This window comes from Esox lucius, chromosome 18 (assembly GCF_011004845.1).
Source record: "Esox lucius isolate fEsoLuc1 chromosome 18, fEsoLuc1.pri, whole genome shotgun sequence".
Classification (NCBI taxonomy): Eukaryota; Metazoa; Chordata; class Actinopteri; order Esociformes; family Esocidae; genus Esox; species Esox lucius.
The window spans coordinates 12,386,321-12,402,487 of NC_047586.1; the positions used below are offsets into that span (position 1 = coordinate 12,386,321).

General features: G+C 38.9%; 2 protein-coding genes across 3 annotated transcripts; both read right to left on the reverse strand.

Moving 5' to 3' along the window:
- Window positions 1-2,795: 2,795 nt before the first annotated feature.
- On the reverse strand, window positions 2,796-4,604 carry batf3 (basic leucine zipper transcription factor, ATF-like 3). Its single transcript, NM_001303986.1, is given in 3 exon segments — window positions 2,796-3,621; window positions 3,767-3,877; window positions 4,230-4,604. Coding segments are annotated over 3 exon segments (402 nt in total). The 5' UTR covers window positions 4,299-4,604; the 3' UTR covers window positions 2,796-3,399.
- A 299-nt stretch (window positions 4,605-4,903) lies between these two features.
- Window positions 4,904-9,865, reverse strand: nsl1 (NSL1 component of MIS12 kinetochore complex). 2 transcript variants are annotated; one of them, XM_020056117.3, is made up of 6 exons: window positions 9,620-9,865; window positions 8,360-8,432; window positions 6,329-6,456; window positions 6,093-6,147; window positions 5,897-5,964; window positions 4,904-5,799 (listed from the first exon to the last, which is right to left on the reverse strand). In XM_020056117.3, the coding sequence occupies exons 1-6, from the start codon at window positions 9,785-9,787 to the stop codon at window positions 5,557-5,559; spliced, it is 735 nt and encodes a 244-aa protein (XP_019911676.1). In that variant the 5' UTR covers window positions 9,788-9,865; the 3' UTR covers window positions 4,904-5,556. The 2 variants fall into 2 exon arrangements, with proteins under 2 accessions (XP_019911676.1, XP_010880902.1); XM_010882600.5 differs by having other exon boundaries at window positions 6,329-6,459; window positions 9,620-9,862.
- Between the last annotated feature and the right edge of the window lie 6,302 nt (window positions 9,866-16,167).

Here is a 16,167-nt window from a genome sequence, read left to right on the forward strand (position 1 = left end):
CTTGTCCCAAGCTGACCTTGAAAAAGCCATTCATGCCTTCATCAGCTCGAGAATTGACTACTGTAATGCCCTCTACACTGGACTTAATAAATCATTCCTAAATCGACTTCAAATGGTACAAAATGCAGCTGCACGTCTCCTCTCAAACATCTCCAAACGCTCACACATCACCCCAGTCCTCTGCTCGCTCCATTGGCTTCCGGTGCGGTTTAGGGTGGAGTACAAGGTCCTGCTGTTTGTATTCAAGGCCATCAATGGTCTGGCCCCGGCCTACCTCGCCGAATTAGTAACGGTCTACCAACCTGCTAGAGCTCTCCGCTCCTCTGAACACACCTCTCTGGTTGTTCCCAAATTCAAATACATAAAGTTTGGAGGCCGATCATTTGCAGTTCAGGGCCCAACTCTGTGGAACGCTTTACCACCTTCCCTGCGTAACATTACCGTGTTCAGTGTTTTTAAAGCGCAGTTGAAAACACATCTGTTCAGACAGGCTTTTAACACATAATCTCTGACTCGACTGCTCATTTTATATATTTTATGTGTATGTATGTGTATGTGTGTGTATATGCGTATGCAGGTGTATGTGTATATATATGTACATATACATTTTTCTTCATTTATCTTATATTTTTATATGTTTTAATATTTTTTATATTCTGTTGTCTACTGAAGCTTTTAATGGAAAGCGCCTTGTGCACCTTTTGGCTGTTGTAAGGCGCTTTACAAATAAAATTTGATTGATTGATTGATTTCTGAATAAAAGGTGAAGTCTGTCATTTAGTGTAGGGCATCTTTTTTTGAAAGATGTCATTATTCCTCAATTATGCTTAAAGTAGCTACTAGCATATAATACATGCTATTATTTATTATTTCTGAATATATTGTAGATAGCCTACAATGCATCATCCATACATCATTTAAATATACAGCTAATTAAGACACCACTACACCTTTTTCTTTTCTTTCCAAAAAAGTTGAAAAGGAAGGTTTAGAGTGAAGGACAGAAGGGTTAAGATTAAGAGACAACTGCAAACTGAACACTTCTGTTCCTCACTCAAAACCTTCCTTTTCAACTTTTTTGGAAAGGAAAGAAAAAGGGGCAGTGATCTCTTACTTTTTTCTCATCTGAATTCTGAAAAGGAGCACCAAGCAAACATAGACATTTATTGTAAAAATCAAGATTATAGTCTTACACATGTTCATTTTTAATGGAAATACTTCCAAAGCACATTTTCATCCTTTATGTACCTGAAGCATTTAGCACTTGAAATGCTTGCATATCATGTTAGAAAACTGATTTTATGATATGGGGGGTTAGGTTTGAGGGCATATATGGCCAATATAAAATGGCGAATTCTGTTTTTATGCACAACATACCACAAAGTGCTTAGCTACAGGACTTGGTCTAATGGCAATATATGACAAACCCGAATTGGAGCAATAAAGTATTTTTTGTCACACTCATGTTGTCATACTTATTTTGTACGGTCTCATTTACTACTGCTCAAAGCCAATCAGCATTAAGGATTCAAACCACCAGTTTATAAGATTATATAAACAAAAGGAAAAACTAGATATTGACTAAACCGTACATTTAAAATAAATTGGTATGGAAACGGTTTAGATTATCAAATGCAGGGTAAAATCATTCAAATCAATGTTTCTGCAAATTGATTGGCTGCACATATGTTTTCTATACCTCTTATTTCATCTTCAGGGGTAACAGGACTGAGACCTGTTTTTGTGTTGCTCTTCATTTTAAACTACAGGATTTAAATGTTTAAAGTCTGGATTGTGACCATGTGCCTGAGGCGAATTCTTCACATTTAGTATCTTTTTTTAAAAACTGCATTTGTATATTTATGTCAAAAAAACAAAACAAGGGCATTCATTTTCCTTGACTGAACTGAAAGAAGTAACCTGTGTGTTGTGTGGTGGATGTCCATGTATTCTCTGCTCTTCTGAAAGTGAGAAGAGGAAGTTAGAAGTGAAAGTACCTGTGAAGAAGCACAAACCATTGTCACTTGAATGTGGGAAGTACAGTTTTTTGAAGAAGCCACCCATAGAACTTAAATGGTATATACTTTTGTGTATTTGATGATATTTGATATAGAATATATAGAATTTCATTTTGGGCAAACATTAAGAGCAAATTGTCCACAACCTTCATGAAGGCAGAACCAGCTTCAGCGCTTTGTCTCTTCTATGAAGTGTAGGGGCCACAACATATATTATATAGCTGTCATGTAGGTTTTTCAGCAATGGTTGGCATATTATGAGGTTGCTAGAAAATAATGGACAGGGCATTGAACCTCATCCTCTCGTCCTTTCAACAGACCATATCCTGAGATGCTCCCCAATTCCAAGTAGTATAGTGAAATGGAGTATTTTACTGAACAGTACAAAATAATGTAAAAAAAATAAACAGAAAAAAACTGACATGCAGCCTAAATAGATTGCCTGTTTGTGTGATGCCTCAGTTTGCAATAGCTTGCGGTTACAAGTTCCATGATAAAATGCTAGAGCATGAGTAAGAAGAGCACCTTGATGCAGATAGGTATGAAAAGTGATCAGTAAAAAAGTACATTTGGTCCAATGTACACCATTTGGTCCAATATACACAATTTGGTCCAACATACACCATTTGGTCCAACATACACCATTTGGTACAATATACACCATTTGGTCCAACGTACACTATTTGGTACAATATACACCATTTGGTCCAATGTACACCATTTGGTCCAATGTACACCATATCTTTATGCAGATTTTACAGTTTCAAGTGTTTGTTTAGTCCACAACATTATTGATTTATTGAATAATAATGGCATGCTTTAAACATTAATAGACCTTATGGGAAGATAGTTAGTGATGATGTTATTAATGGTAACCATATTAATTATGTTACTGCATGGTTAACATACTTCATAGGGAAGAGAGAGAGGTTAGGTTACAGTCTAAAACAATGTTATAAACTAGAATTAACATTTGACATATAATGGTTACATGATTTGATTATTTCATTTTATGACTTAAAGATTATTTTCATGAATTCATTAGTAAAAACCTTTAAAGGCTTAGATTAAGGTCTAAGAAAACCAATAACAGTTTCATGGTTTATGGTTTCTGTAAAGGAGAAGTTCCCACACAGCCAAACCTAGATACCAGTAAACCAGTTTGGTTAACCAAAACACATATGATTACAGGTTCAGCAACCACATAGATTAGAATAAGCAGGTAATATTGTACAAAACATTTAAACCCGGCAAGCAATTTGAACATCTGAAGCAAGGCTCATTATGTCAGCCTACAGTGGTTTGATTATAACTTGATTCAAGCAGTGTAAAAAATAATTGAGACAGGGAATAAGGACAGAAGAATTCATAGCCTAACCTGTTAACTATGTTTGCATGTTGGTCTCTGTGGTGTGATACAGTGGCTATCTGAGCAGACAGGGGACCCATACATCTCTGAGGACAACGCCATCTTAGATAGACCCACTTGGGGACAGAGAGGCTCATGGGCCTTGAGTACCTCCGTCAGACGGCGCTGCTCCTCGATCAGAAACTTCACCTCCTTCTTCAGCCACCTGTTCTTCTGCTCATGACATTCATATGCCTGTTCAGGTTAAACAAGGCCCAGTGACCTTATAAATCAATCCAGAGCATGAATGTGTTGAATAACAAAAGATGTGGAAATGTATTGTCCCTGAGGGTAATGGGAAAGGGTCTCAGGTATGCAGGTTAGGCATGCGATGACCCACCTCATGCAGCTCATCTGCTCTTTCCACCTGTCTTTTACGGCTCTTTTGCGCGGCCAACCTGTTCTTCTCCCTTCTTTGTAGCCTCCTGTCATGAGCTTCATCACCAGAACACTACAACAGAGACATGATATACAAAATTGTTAGAACGCACACACAAGATTTTTCTTAATTTCTTGTGACAACTCAACACAATATTGCACCTACAGCGGCTTCAAAATAATTTCAACCCCTGACTAATACTCTCTATCTCTGAATTATTACTTAAGATGCTGTTCTTATATTTACCAGCATAAAACCAACTTCATTGATTTTGAAAAGTACAATTTCTAATTGAATAATAGTCAGAGTCTGAATACATCTGCACAGTATGTTGTATTACTAGATTATATTTTGTTTACTTAATGTAATAGAAATATCCATATTGCCAAAATATAACGGTAAAATGTAAGTTTATGAAACTTACCTCGCAACTTTGGAGCAAAAAACTATTATGATTCTTGCTGTGCAGACAGACGATATTACAGTCGGACATCACAGGAGCAAGAGCACAGACCACATAAAACGTCAAACAAGGTCGCCTCTGAAAGTTTTATTTCAGATACCAAGAGCCAAGTTATGTACAAAGGTGAGACAGGGCGTATGTGAGAACAAGTTTCACTTGTTCAAACTGTACTTGCCGCTTTGTTTCAAAACACCAAAATGTATTTTAAATCACTTAACAAAACCATTTGAGCGTTCGGCCACCAGTAATACATTTAATTAAGTTAACTCAGGGTAGGTTTTATAATATGAGATATAGCCAAACTTCGTTTTTTCCCCCGTTATCCACACCTGCAGTGAAGCACACCACAGTGTGATTAAAACCTGACAGACCATTCTTTTTTGAGGTAACCACAGCGGCGGCTTGTTTATTGCCGTGCAGATTGCGTTTGGCTTTCATAACAATCCAAACCGATGAAAACGGTTCTCTCACAAAAATGCGCTGGAACCGTTAATTGCCTACAAAACGCAGCGCGTTTGCTCCTTTAAAACAGCCAATAAGGAACAATAGTAAAGTAAACAGAGGTCATTCATAAACATTTACTTTTCCACAGTACAGTAAAGAATTATTGAAAAAGAATTGGTGAATCTGTAACATGTGGTTTAAGTTACCTTTATTAGCATAAGGGCATTCCAAGCGGTGACAAATGCAAAAAAATAAAAATGTGTTAATACATAAAGTCGGTACGTGTCACGCGCACACACACGCAATAAGGATCACTAATATTGGATTTATTTCCCATTATCCATCAGGTGAGGGCGCTATTGTATCACAGACTGCTGCAAACAAGAAATTAGTACTACAGTATAGACAGGAAAAATAAATACAAATTCGCTGCAATTCCCCACAAAACCTAGCAGCAAACCATGATCAAGCATTAAATATCAAACATTATTTCACCACTCATTTCTTCCATAGGGGATAAAAAAAAAATCTGCTTTAATGTTTGTTTCATTTAGGCATACACCACTTCAGTTTTTTGGTACTTATGTAAAACTCTAGAACAAGACTTAAAAATACCATATTACATCCATACCTCCATGCATACATATCAAAAGAGATTTACACACATCAAAACACCAAGGCAGTGAAAGCCTAAACAAATCAAAAAAACGCTGAATTAACACAAAGAGCCACAACCATGTCCTACTGCTAGGTTTAATGGGGATTTTGACTCCATTTCAGTCAATTGCATTCTTCTAAGCACAAATAAGGGTACCCCATTCCATAATCAGGAAGCATTTACATTTCACTCAGATTTGTCATTGCTGTAAAAAATGGCCGGCCTCTTCAGACCAGGAGCATAGTTGTTTCTGAGTTCTGTGTACTCTACGGCTCTCTTGATTGGTGGTCTTTCCCTGCTTGTCATTTTGCTCGCCTTATTGGGCATGCTAGCGAACACGTCCTCCAACACGTCCAGGGACTCGGCCGAGGGACGGCTGTTCAGCACCTGTTTCAGGCCCTCGGCCCTCTGCTGCACTGCCTGGATAGACTGGACGGCAGAACCACATCCATCAGGAGTCACTCACCACAGTTGTCACATACGAAACAAAAACAGGGAAGTAACTGAAGAAATAAGAAGGCTGTACCTTCACTACTGTGCTGGCATGCTTGAACATACATGGTGCTGCATCTGATACGCTTGACATGATGGTTTCTGAAAAGACAAAACGTTCACTAGTATGAAACATTGCAAAGAAGGGCCGTAATTACATCATCTTCCACTGTCAGCGCGCTATTCAGTAACCATTAAGTTCGTAAGATGTGTAAGGACAGACTTTTTACCTTGTACTGGGTCCATTTGCAGTTCTTCTGGTTTCACTACTTCTTTATATAATCCCTAAAAATACAGCATACTTTCAGTTGACCAACATAAAGGGGAAGCTCCATCCTCAAATGCTTGATATACCAAACAGCAGCATAAGACTGAGATACAACCATGGACATAGCTGTGTAAAACAAACACTTTCCCCCCCCAAATGGCAACTCAGTTAAACAGAACAGTAAAACATGAAACCAACCAGGAGTTTGCGCTCAGACTTCAGTGACCGGACGACATAAGGGATGATTTCTTTTGGACATTTACGTCGTTTCTGAGCAGTTTCCACAATGTTGTCATCCAGCAGATTTTGAAGGGCATTGGCTTCATCTTCTGAGAAGGGACATTATAGAGTTGTAAAGCACTTTCAAAGATATTTACGGACCTAACTGTATTGCACCAGAATATTTGGACACTCTCTCTGTACGCCACCACAATGGATTTGAAATGAAACCACCAAGATGCATTTGAAGTGCAGACTTTCAGCTTAAATTCAAGGGGTTGAACAAAAATATTGTATGAAGACATTTAGGAATTGCAACCATTTTCACACAGTCCCCTTTTATCAGGGGCTCAAATGTAATTGGACAAATTAACACAATCATGAATAAAATTCTCGTTTGGAATATTTAGGACCAGAATCCTTTGCAGGCAATGACTGCGTGAAGTATGGAACACATGGACATCAAACGCTGTGTTTCCTCCTTTGTGGTGCCAGGCCTTTACTGCAGCTGTCTTCAGTTATTTGTTTGTGGGTCTTTCTGCCTTAAGTGGTCTTCAGCAAGTGAAATGCATGGTTGATCGGGTTGAGATGAGGTGATTGACTCGCCCATTGCAGAATATGCCATTTTATCTTATAAAACTCCTGGGTTGCATTTGCAGTATGTTTTGGGTCATTGTCAATCTGTAAAGTGAAGCACTGTCAAATCAACTTCGCTGAATTTGGCTGAATCTGAGCAGACAATATATCCCTATACACTTCAGAATTAATCCAACTGCTTCTGTCACATCAACACTAGTGACCCAGAGCCATTGGAAGCCATGCATGCCCATGCCATCACACTGCCTCCACCGTGTTTTACAGATGATGTGGTATGCGTCGGATCATGAGCCGTATGTTAGTTACATCTGTCTAACGAATGCTGTTCTAGAACTTGGCTGGCTTTTTTCCCCCAATGTTTTTTGGCAAATCTGGCCTTTCTATTACTGAGGCTTATGAATGGTTTGCACCTTGTGGTGAACCATCAGTATTTGCTCCTGTGAAGTCTTCTCTTTATGGTAGACTTGGGTAATGATATGCCTACCTCCTGGAGAAGGTTCTTCATTTAGCTGGATGTCGTGAAGGGATTTTTCTTTACAATGGAAAGGATCCTACAATCATCCACCACTGTGGTCTTCCATGGACGTCCAGGCCTTTTTGTGTTGCAGAGATCACCAGTACGTTCTTTTTTCTCCGAATGTACCAAACTGTTGATATGGCCACTCCTAAAGTTAGTGCTCTCTCTCTGGGGGATTTCTTCCCCCGCTGCCTAAGGATGGCCTGTTTCACCTGCATTGAGAGCTCCTTTGACCACATTTTGTGAGTTCACAGCAACAGCTTCCAAATGCGAATCCCACACCTGGAATCAACTCCAGATATTGTACCTGCTAAATTGATGAATAAATAAAGGAATAGCCCACACCAGTCCAAGAAACAGTTTTTGAATAAATTACATTTGGTCTCATGAAACAGAGGGGGCTACAAATTAAAGAGCTGCAATTCCTAAACTAGTCCTGCAATTTGGATGTGAACACCTTAAATTAAAGCTAAGAGACTGCACTATGAGCCCATATTCATTATTTTACTGTGACCTGAATATACTTTGGTAAACAGCTAATATTATTACCAGACTTAACCGTATCTCTGTATATGAGCAATACCATGGAAACAACTATTCAATGAATCTACATAGGGTTTAAAAAAATAAGCATTAAAATAAGAAACACATTTACATTTCAACCTCCACTTGACTTAACTCACCAATGACACCTTTAATTTCCTCCTCCCTAACTGAATAATCTTTACACTGTTGTCCTATAGCGCCTTCCGCTGCAAAGTGATCTGTACTCACAAAATGTTCTGACCAAACCACTGATCAAATGCGACACTACGCAATGTGCTCAATTGTCTGCATAGATATCCTCTGTTCAAACAAAACATATATGTCAAATAGGAGACACATTATATGCTCACCTTCTTCCTCAGGAGCTTCATCCCAGGTCTCATCATTTATCAATACATTTTCTTGAACAGCAGTCTCAAAGTTCTAAAAATCAAGAGACCAAGTTAAACTCAGACATTATCTCCAGCAGCAGGATCAGGATAAACAACACATTTGCACCCAGTATAAGCGTTTGAACAGCTGTGCTTTTTGCCTGCAGATCAGACCTTGGATTTGCTGTAGGTACATTATGCACTGAAGTTTGACGATGTTACACTTCACATAAAGAATGTGCGGACTATAACGGTGCGAGTTAAGTCTAATAAAACGTGCCCTTAATCCAGGAAGTCACTTTCATTGTACTCCAATTTTACCATTATCCTGCAATTTTTCCATTATCTAAAAGCTGAGATAAAACGTTTGATGAGGCCGAATCCATTCGGTTACTGATATATTTTTGATCCGCAAACTACTGTGTATGGTGTTAAAAACTGTGTGAAAATGTTTCGTCGAAACTTGAAAGCACGAAACGGTTAAACGCGGATGACATACCAGCAAACGCATGGTCTTATCTTGTGGCTGATGGCGCGATCAAAACAATTTAGAACTCGAAGGACAACCATCTATTATTATTAAACCTTTATTAAACAAGGCACACAGACTGAGACCAAGGTTTCTTTTACAACTGGGCCCCGCGTATACATGTTTACATATACTGTACAGCTTAGGTTCAGTGGTAAAAAAAAAAAAAAAAACAGAGTACAGACAAAACAAGTCATACAATGATTAAGAAATTACAGAAAACAGACGAAACGACCACAGGTACAAAACAAGTAAAACAAAATATATAAAAAGATGTATATAAACAAAAAAAAACACAGCAGCAGATTGTTGCAATCTCTAACCATCCTCCAAGGGTGACTAACCAGCCCGGTATCTCAAACCTTGCGCTCCAGTGCTTGAATAAACTCCGATTTGGAAAGCAATTTTGAACGTTTGTCCTACTTAAAATTTAAAATGTAAAACTGATTTGAACTCGTCATATTCCTGGTCAGGAGTTGATATGAATGCCGCACAAGTTCTTCACAATAATTGTATTTTTATTTTCTAGTTCTTTTTTTCGTGCATCGCAGGAACTATCTTTACCTTGGGTACATTGTATATCACTATATGTAGGCTATTTGATTTATATCGTACAAGCTTTCTACTTAGCTATATTGTGCATAAGCAAAGCTAGTATATGGCTTACAGTAGTTAGCTCAGTCTCAGATGTAAACAATTGTTCGACTCACCAACAGCAACTCTTTCCGGAACAGTTGCTTGGCTTCCTCGGATAGCCGAGACTGGCTATTCAATAACGTCTTCAGCAGTTCTTTGTATTTCTTAATATGTTCGACCACAATTGTTTTGGACGTTAACTTCACCCTATAATCGGTCTCTTTATTAGAACAGGTCTCCATCTTTAGCGCCAAATGTTCGAAATTAGTTGTAACCGGTTGTTACGTTAATGGAACCGGAAATTACATTTATGGTCTCAGCAATAAATGTGCGTAGAGGAACAAAATTGCGTATAACCGTTCCACAGAATTCACTTTGGGCTTCAACAATGGATATTGGCTCGGAAGCAAACCTGTCCCTGCTCAGCACTGACTATATCACCACTGTTTTGTATTAATGTATATTCTTATTAGCTTCTGCCTTAGCAGCAGTTACTCTTCCTAGGTTCCACTCAGAAGTGGTAAGTAACAACACCGCACACTAATATTCATACTTACACAACACACGAATAGTTGTGAATACTTATAAAATACATGAATACTTCTATATAAAATAGTTGCATACAATTCCACAATTACAAATAGAAACAATGTGTATTCTTACACATGTACCTGTATTACACTTCTGATTGCCATGTCCTTTTAAGTATGGTAACCCAGACCATGTGCCTGTCCACATTTGAAGGAAAATTATTTTAGGCTTGGAGTTAAAGTTGGGGTTATAATCAGCGACATGGGAGAGGTTTAGGTGTGTCATTTACGCTAAGACTTAGATTTTGGGTAAGGGAAAATGTAGGATTCTGAATGGGAATAGATTTTTGTCCCTAAATTGTCCTCAAAAGTATAGAACCCCATTTCCAAAAAAAGCAGTGATGCTGCATAAAATGCAAATAAAAACAGAATGCAATGACGTGCAAATAATTTCCCCCTATATTTTTATTGAAAATAGTGCAAAGACAACATATCAAATGTTGAATCTGAGGAATTTGTTTTTGGAAAAATGCATGCCATTTTGAATTTGAACATGTTTCAACATTTTTTGGAGCATGGGCATGTTTACCACTGTGTTGCATCACCTCTTTTAACAACACTCTATAAGCGTTTGAGAACTGAGGAGACCAATTTCTGTAGTTTTAAAAGTGAAATGTTTCCCATTTTTATATAGGATTGTAGCTGCTCAACAATTGCGCAGTCTTTCATAGAGTGGTGAACCCCTCCCCATCTTTACTTCTGAAAGTCTCATCCTCTCTGGAATGCTCTATTTATACCCAATCATGTTACTGACCTGTTGCCAATTAACCTAATAAGTTGTGAGATGTTCCACCAGGTTTTTTGCGTTACACAACTTTTCCAGTCTTTTTTTTGCCCCTGTCGCAGCTTTTTGGAATTGTGTTTCTGGCATCAAATTCAAAGTGGGCATATATATTTCAAGAAACAATAACATTTCTCAGTTTCAACATTTGATGTGTTGTCTTCGTAATATTTTCTACTGAATATAGGGTTTAAATGATTTGCACATCATTGCATTCTGTTTTTCTTTACATTTTACACAGCATGCCAACTTTTTTGAATCAGGGTTATAATAGAAAATGCATCTGAGTCAAAATATACAATGTGTATTTATTTTCTTAGATCTCTGTTCATGATATACATTGAGACGCCTTCATGCTGTTAGGGGATTGTTGTCTTTGAGTTATTCTTAATGTTGTTCTTTCAGCTATCCAGATCTAGTTGCACAATGATTTGGAATCCATCCAGTCCACGGCTCTGGGTCTGAAGAATATCGCAGCATGAGGCCTCAGGTACAAATGTACACCCACAGTTTAAAAAACACACTCTCTGAGAAGGCATCAAACACATTCCAAACAGTCAACCTTAATTTCAGATATTATAGTAATAAACAATAGGTAACACTATAGGATGCGGACAATTTCCGAATAAGAAAAACAAACATAACTTACTTTATCCACAACATCGCTTGTTACAGGACTTGGAGCCTGCCTCGCCCTTTGTTTCAGTAGTACACAGATGACATTGTTTCTGTGGGAGAGGTATGCACTGCAATCCAGGCCTACTCCTAGAATTCCATGGAAACCCCTTTTATCTCCAGTCCTATGCAGGAGGACTGCCTGGTCACCCACTGACCAAAGAACATTAGGTTGAAAATATGTTTTTCAAATGATTTTGCACGATGAGAATGCTCAGATGAGCTCAGATGGATAGCAAATAAAAACAAAGGTGTTCCTGGAAATATTCCAGTAGTGATTAATGGGTTGCATAAATATGATTAGTTATTTTCCCTGTCAGTTGTTTTCAAATTGGGAGGATGTGGTCTACTAGAATATACATATTTCATAATATTGGCAAGGTTTTTTCTTTTTTTGACTCTGCACGTCACATTTTCAGATTTATAATCAAACAATTACAGAGGCTATTTGAAATCAAAGATTCTCTGCATTTATTTGATGGTATTTCTGTATATACACTCACCTAAAGGATTATTAGGAACATCTGTTCAATTTCTCATTAATGCAATTATCTAATCAACCAATCACATGGCAGTTTCTTCAATGCATTTAGGGGTGTGGTCCTGGTCAAGACAATCTCCTGAACTCCAAACTGAATGTCAGAATGGGAAAGAAGCGTGGCATGGTTGTTGGTGCCAGACGGGCGGTCTGAGTATTTCACAATCTGCTCAGTTACTGGGATTTTCACGCACAACCATTTCCAGGGTTTACAAAGAATGGTGTGAAAAGGGAAAAACATCCAGTATGCGGCAGTCCTGTGGGCGAAAATGCCTTGTTGATGCTAGAGGTCAGAGGAGAATGGGCCGACTGATTCAAGCTGATGGAAAAACAACTTTGACTGAAATAACCACTCGTTACAACCGAGGTATGCAGCAAAGCATTTGGGAAGCCACAACACGCACAACCTTGAGGCGGATGGGCTACAACAGCAGAAGACCCCACCGGGTACCACTCATCTCCACTACAAATAGGAAAAAGAGGCTACAATTTGCACGAGCTCACCAAAATTTATCACACCGATGAACGGGTGGGGACCCAAATGCGGACACAGAGGCAGAGGAGGGCGGTCCAAAGTATTTATTGAACAACCAGGCAGTGGGCAGGCTCGTAGTGGTGGACAGGCAGGGTTCGTTATCGGGCGTTCAGATGGTCGAAGGTACAGGAGTGGGCAGGCAGGCTTGTGGTAGGGGACAGGCAGGGTTTGTTGTCGGGCGGTCAGATGGTCGAAGGTACAGGATAGGGCAGGCAGGCTCGTGGTGGGGGACAGGCAGTGTTCGTTCTCGGGCGTTCGGATGGTCGAAGGTACAGGAGTGGGCAGGCAGGCTCGTAATCCGGAAAACAGGCAAGGGTCGTAACCGGGGAATAGAAGGACGGGTAGACTGGCTGATGAACACAGAACGCTGGAAACGACTGTACAGGACAAGACGATCTGGCAACTGCCAAACAGAGAACAGGGTTTAAATACACGGGGCTAATAGGGAACCGGGAACACCTGGTGAGGGGCGGGGACAAAACAACAGGTGAAACACATCAGGGTGTGACAAAATTGGACAGTTGAAGACTGGAAGAATGTTGCCTGGTCTGATGAGTCTCGATTTCTGTTGAGACATTCAGATGGTAGAGTCAGAATTTGGCGTAAACAGAATGAGAACATGGATCCATCATGCCTTGTTACCACTGTGCAGGCTGGTGGTGGTGTCATGGTGTGGGGGATGTTTTCTTGGCACACTTTAGGCCCCTTAGTGCCAATTGGGCATCGTTTAAATGCCACGGCCTACCTGAGCATTGTTTCTGACCATGTCCATCCCTTTATGACCACCATGTACCCATCCTCTGATGGCTACTTCCAGCAGGATAATGCCATGTCACAAAGTACCATGTCACAAAGCTCGAATCATTTCAAATTGGTTTCTTGAACATGACAATGAGTTCACTGTACTGAAATGGCCCCCACAGCCACCAGATCTCAACCCAATAGAGCATCTTTGGGATGTGGTGGAACGGGAGCTTCATGCCATGGATGTGCATCCCACAAATCTCCATCAACTGCAAGATGCTATCCTATCAATATGGGCCAACATTTCTAAAGAATGCTTTCAGCACCTTGTTGAATCAATGCCACGTAGAATTAAAGCAGTTCTGAAGGCGAAAAGAGGTCAAACACAGTATTAGTATGGTGTTCCTAATAATCCTTTAGGTGAGTGTATGTTTCACCATTTAGAAATTATAACATTTCATATAATTGTCCCCCTATATCAGGGCACTTGAAGCATTGGGATAATTTGCTTAGAATGGGGCTTGTATTTAGTCAGGTGTTGTGTTCCATGTAATATGTGCTAGAATAAGAGAACTGTCAATGTCTAGGCTTGACTCGAGACTTTGCCTTTGCTTTTGAAGTCTATTGTGAGGTTATAACACATGGGGGAAAAACTGAAAACCTTAGGCTTACCAAAAACAATAGTATGGAATGTAATTATAGAAAAGGAAAATACTGTTTAGGATTAACAAATGACCTGTTAGTTCATGGAAACCCTCTACATTGGATGATCAAAGAATGCTTATAATGCTGAAGAAAAAAATGTGTCCTACAGATCTGGAACACTCTCCAGGAGGTTGGTGTGGATGTGCCAGTCACTTCCATCAGCAGAGATGTACTATAGAATATAGTAGTATAGTAGTAATATAATATAACTACAGAGGCTATACTGTGGTGAAAATCATTAATTGGCTTTATGTACATTCACCAGGTAGAACTTGCAGAGCAGTCCGTTATGATGTTGAGCAATAGAGGGCTACATAGTTTTAACCTAAAATCAATAATGTTTAATGGAATTTCCAACTTGAGTTATTCTAAGCCTATGTTTTTTAGATCATGTAGTTAAGTTGCCATTTTTAATCTTTCCCTACCTCTGCCCCCATTCCAAGCACTGTGGGGTTCTCCTAACACGCTGGAAACTCAGCATGAGCTTTAGAAGAAAAAGCACATCTGTCAGAAAGCATTCTTCCACAAAGTTAAACAGGTGGCACCCAGCAAAACAGGTCTTAAGACAAAGTCAACAATGTCTCCCCTTCAGCTGATGTGGACGGGACATTAGCTGGACTTTCCGGCATGTGTTATTGTTTGGCACTGTCTGACTTTTGGACAGGGCTGGTAAATGTTCATTATACAACCACCCACTGTTTTAGGAGCTGCCTGCATCCAAAAATTGGCCCTGGCACCCCATTTCATTAAAGAAAGTCCAGTCCACCCGTACACTTTTCTAACAGTTTCCATAGGGTGGGGTCCTACTTTGCACTGCCAGTGCCTATTTCAGATTTGTTTTAAGTAAGAGTGGACTGTTACTTCATCAAGCAATTAGAAATATCAAAGGAGCTGAATTTACAGTAGATTTCATTTGTGTTTTTAGACTGTGTGTAAGTGTAATGCACTGGGTTCTTGGCAAGAATAAGAACAGGCTTTGCACTGGAATGTTGTACTGTAAATGGATATAGAATATTACTGGATATAGGATATTAACTACTGGATATAGGATATTAACTACTGGATATAGGATATTAACTACTGGAAATAGAATATTAACTACTGGATATAGGATATTAACTACTGGATATAGGATATTAACTACTGGATATAGGATATTACCGAGTGTTGTCAAAGTTGTAAAAGTGATTACTATTTTCATTGTAGAACATCCATTCTGGATGAGCTACAAATGACAGTGTAGCTATGAACGAACAGGGTGTGTGTGTCTTAAAATCGGGATTGCATAGCTGAATGTTTAGACAGGTCTTAATATGTGCGGTTTTTGCAATCCTATACCAGTTATTACTCCTACTTTGTTGCACAAGTTTGAGGCCATCAGTGGCCATGGAGGGTTACAAAATGGGGTGTAAGGTTTTTATTTTTCATTTTTCCCCCTCGAAGATTTGAATTTGTCTTTCAATTGAATTGTTCACATCATAGGTCACATTAAATGTGGAAAAAGTTCTGACATTATTTATCATGGTCTCATTCTTTTACATCATAAAAACCTGGCATTTTAAGGGGTTTGTAGACCTTTTATATCCACTGTATATAAGGTGTGATAAAATCACACATAGCATTCTGTAGTAGCTGTTTGCATTCCCTAATAATGACTTTGTTATTACTGTGTTGATTGTGCGTCAAGGGCAAATCAAAAGGATGATAGAGGAATATTTCCATGAAAAATGTGTTTGTGTCTTATCAACTGAATACTCATGTTTTATTTTTATAGTTTTTTTTATTATTATTCCTTTTGGGGTGTGCCTTCAATTGTTAACAACTTGTGTCAATAACCTTTGGTGTCAGTATGACCTCGTGTGATAAAATAAAGGTTAAACTAAAAATAAAAAACACATTTTGTGATATCTCATGCTGTGATTAACATTGTTGTGAAATAAAGTGCCCAAGGGAAGGGTGTTTCTTCATGCTAATTCATAGTGACATTTAATGAAGAAATATTCCATGCGTGCTGAAGGCTTCCTTAAGATCATACCAGGTGGACCTTGTCTGAA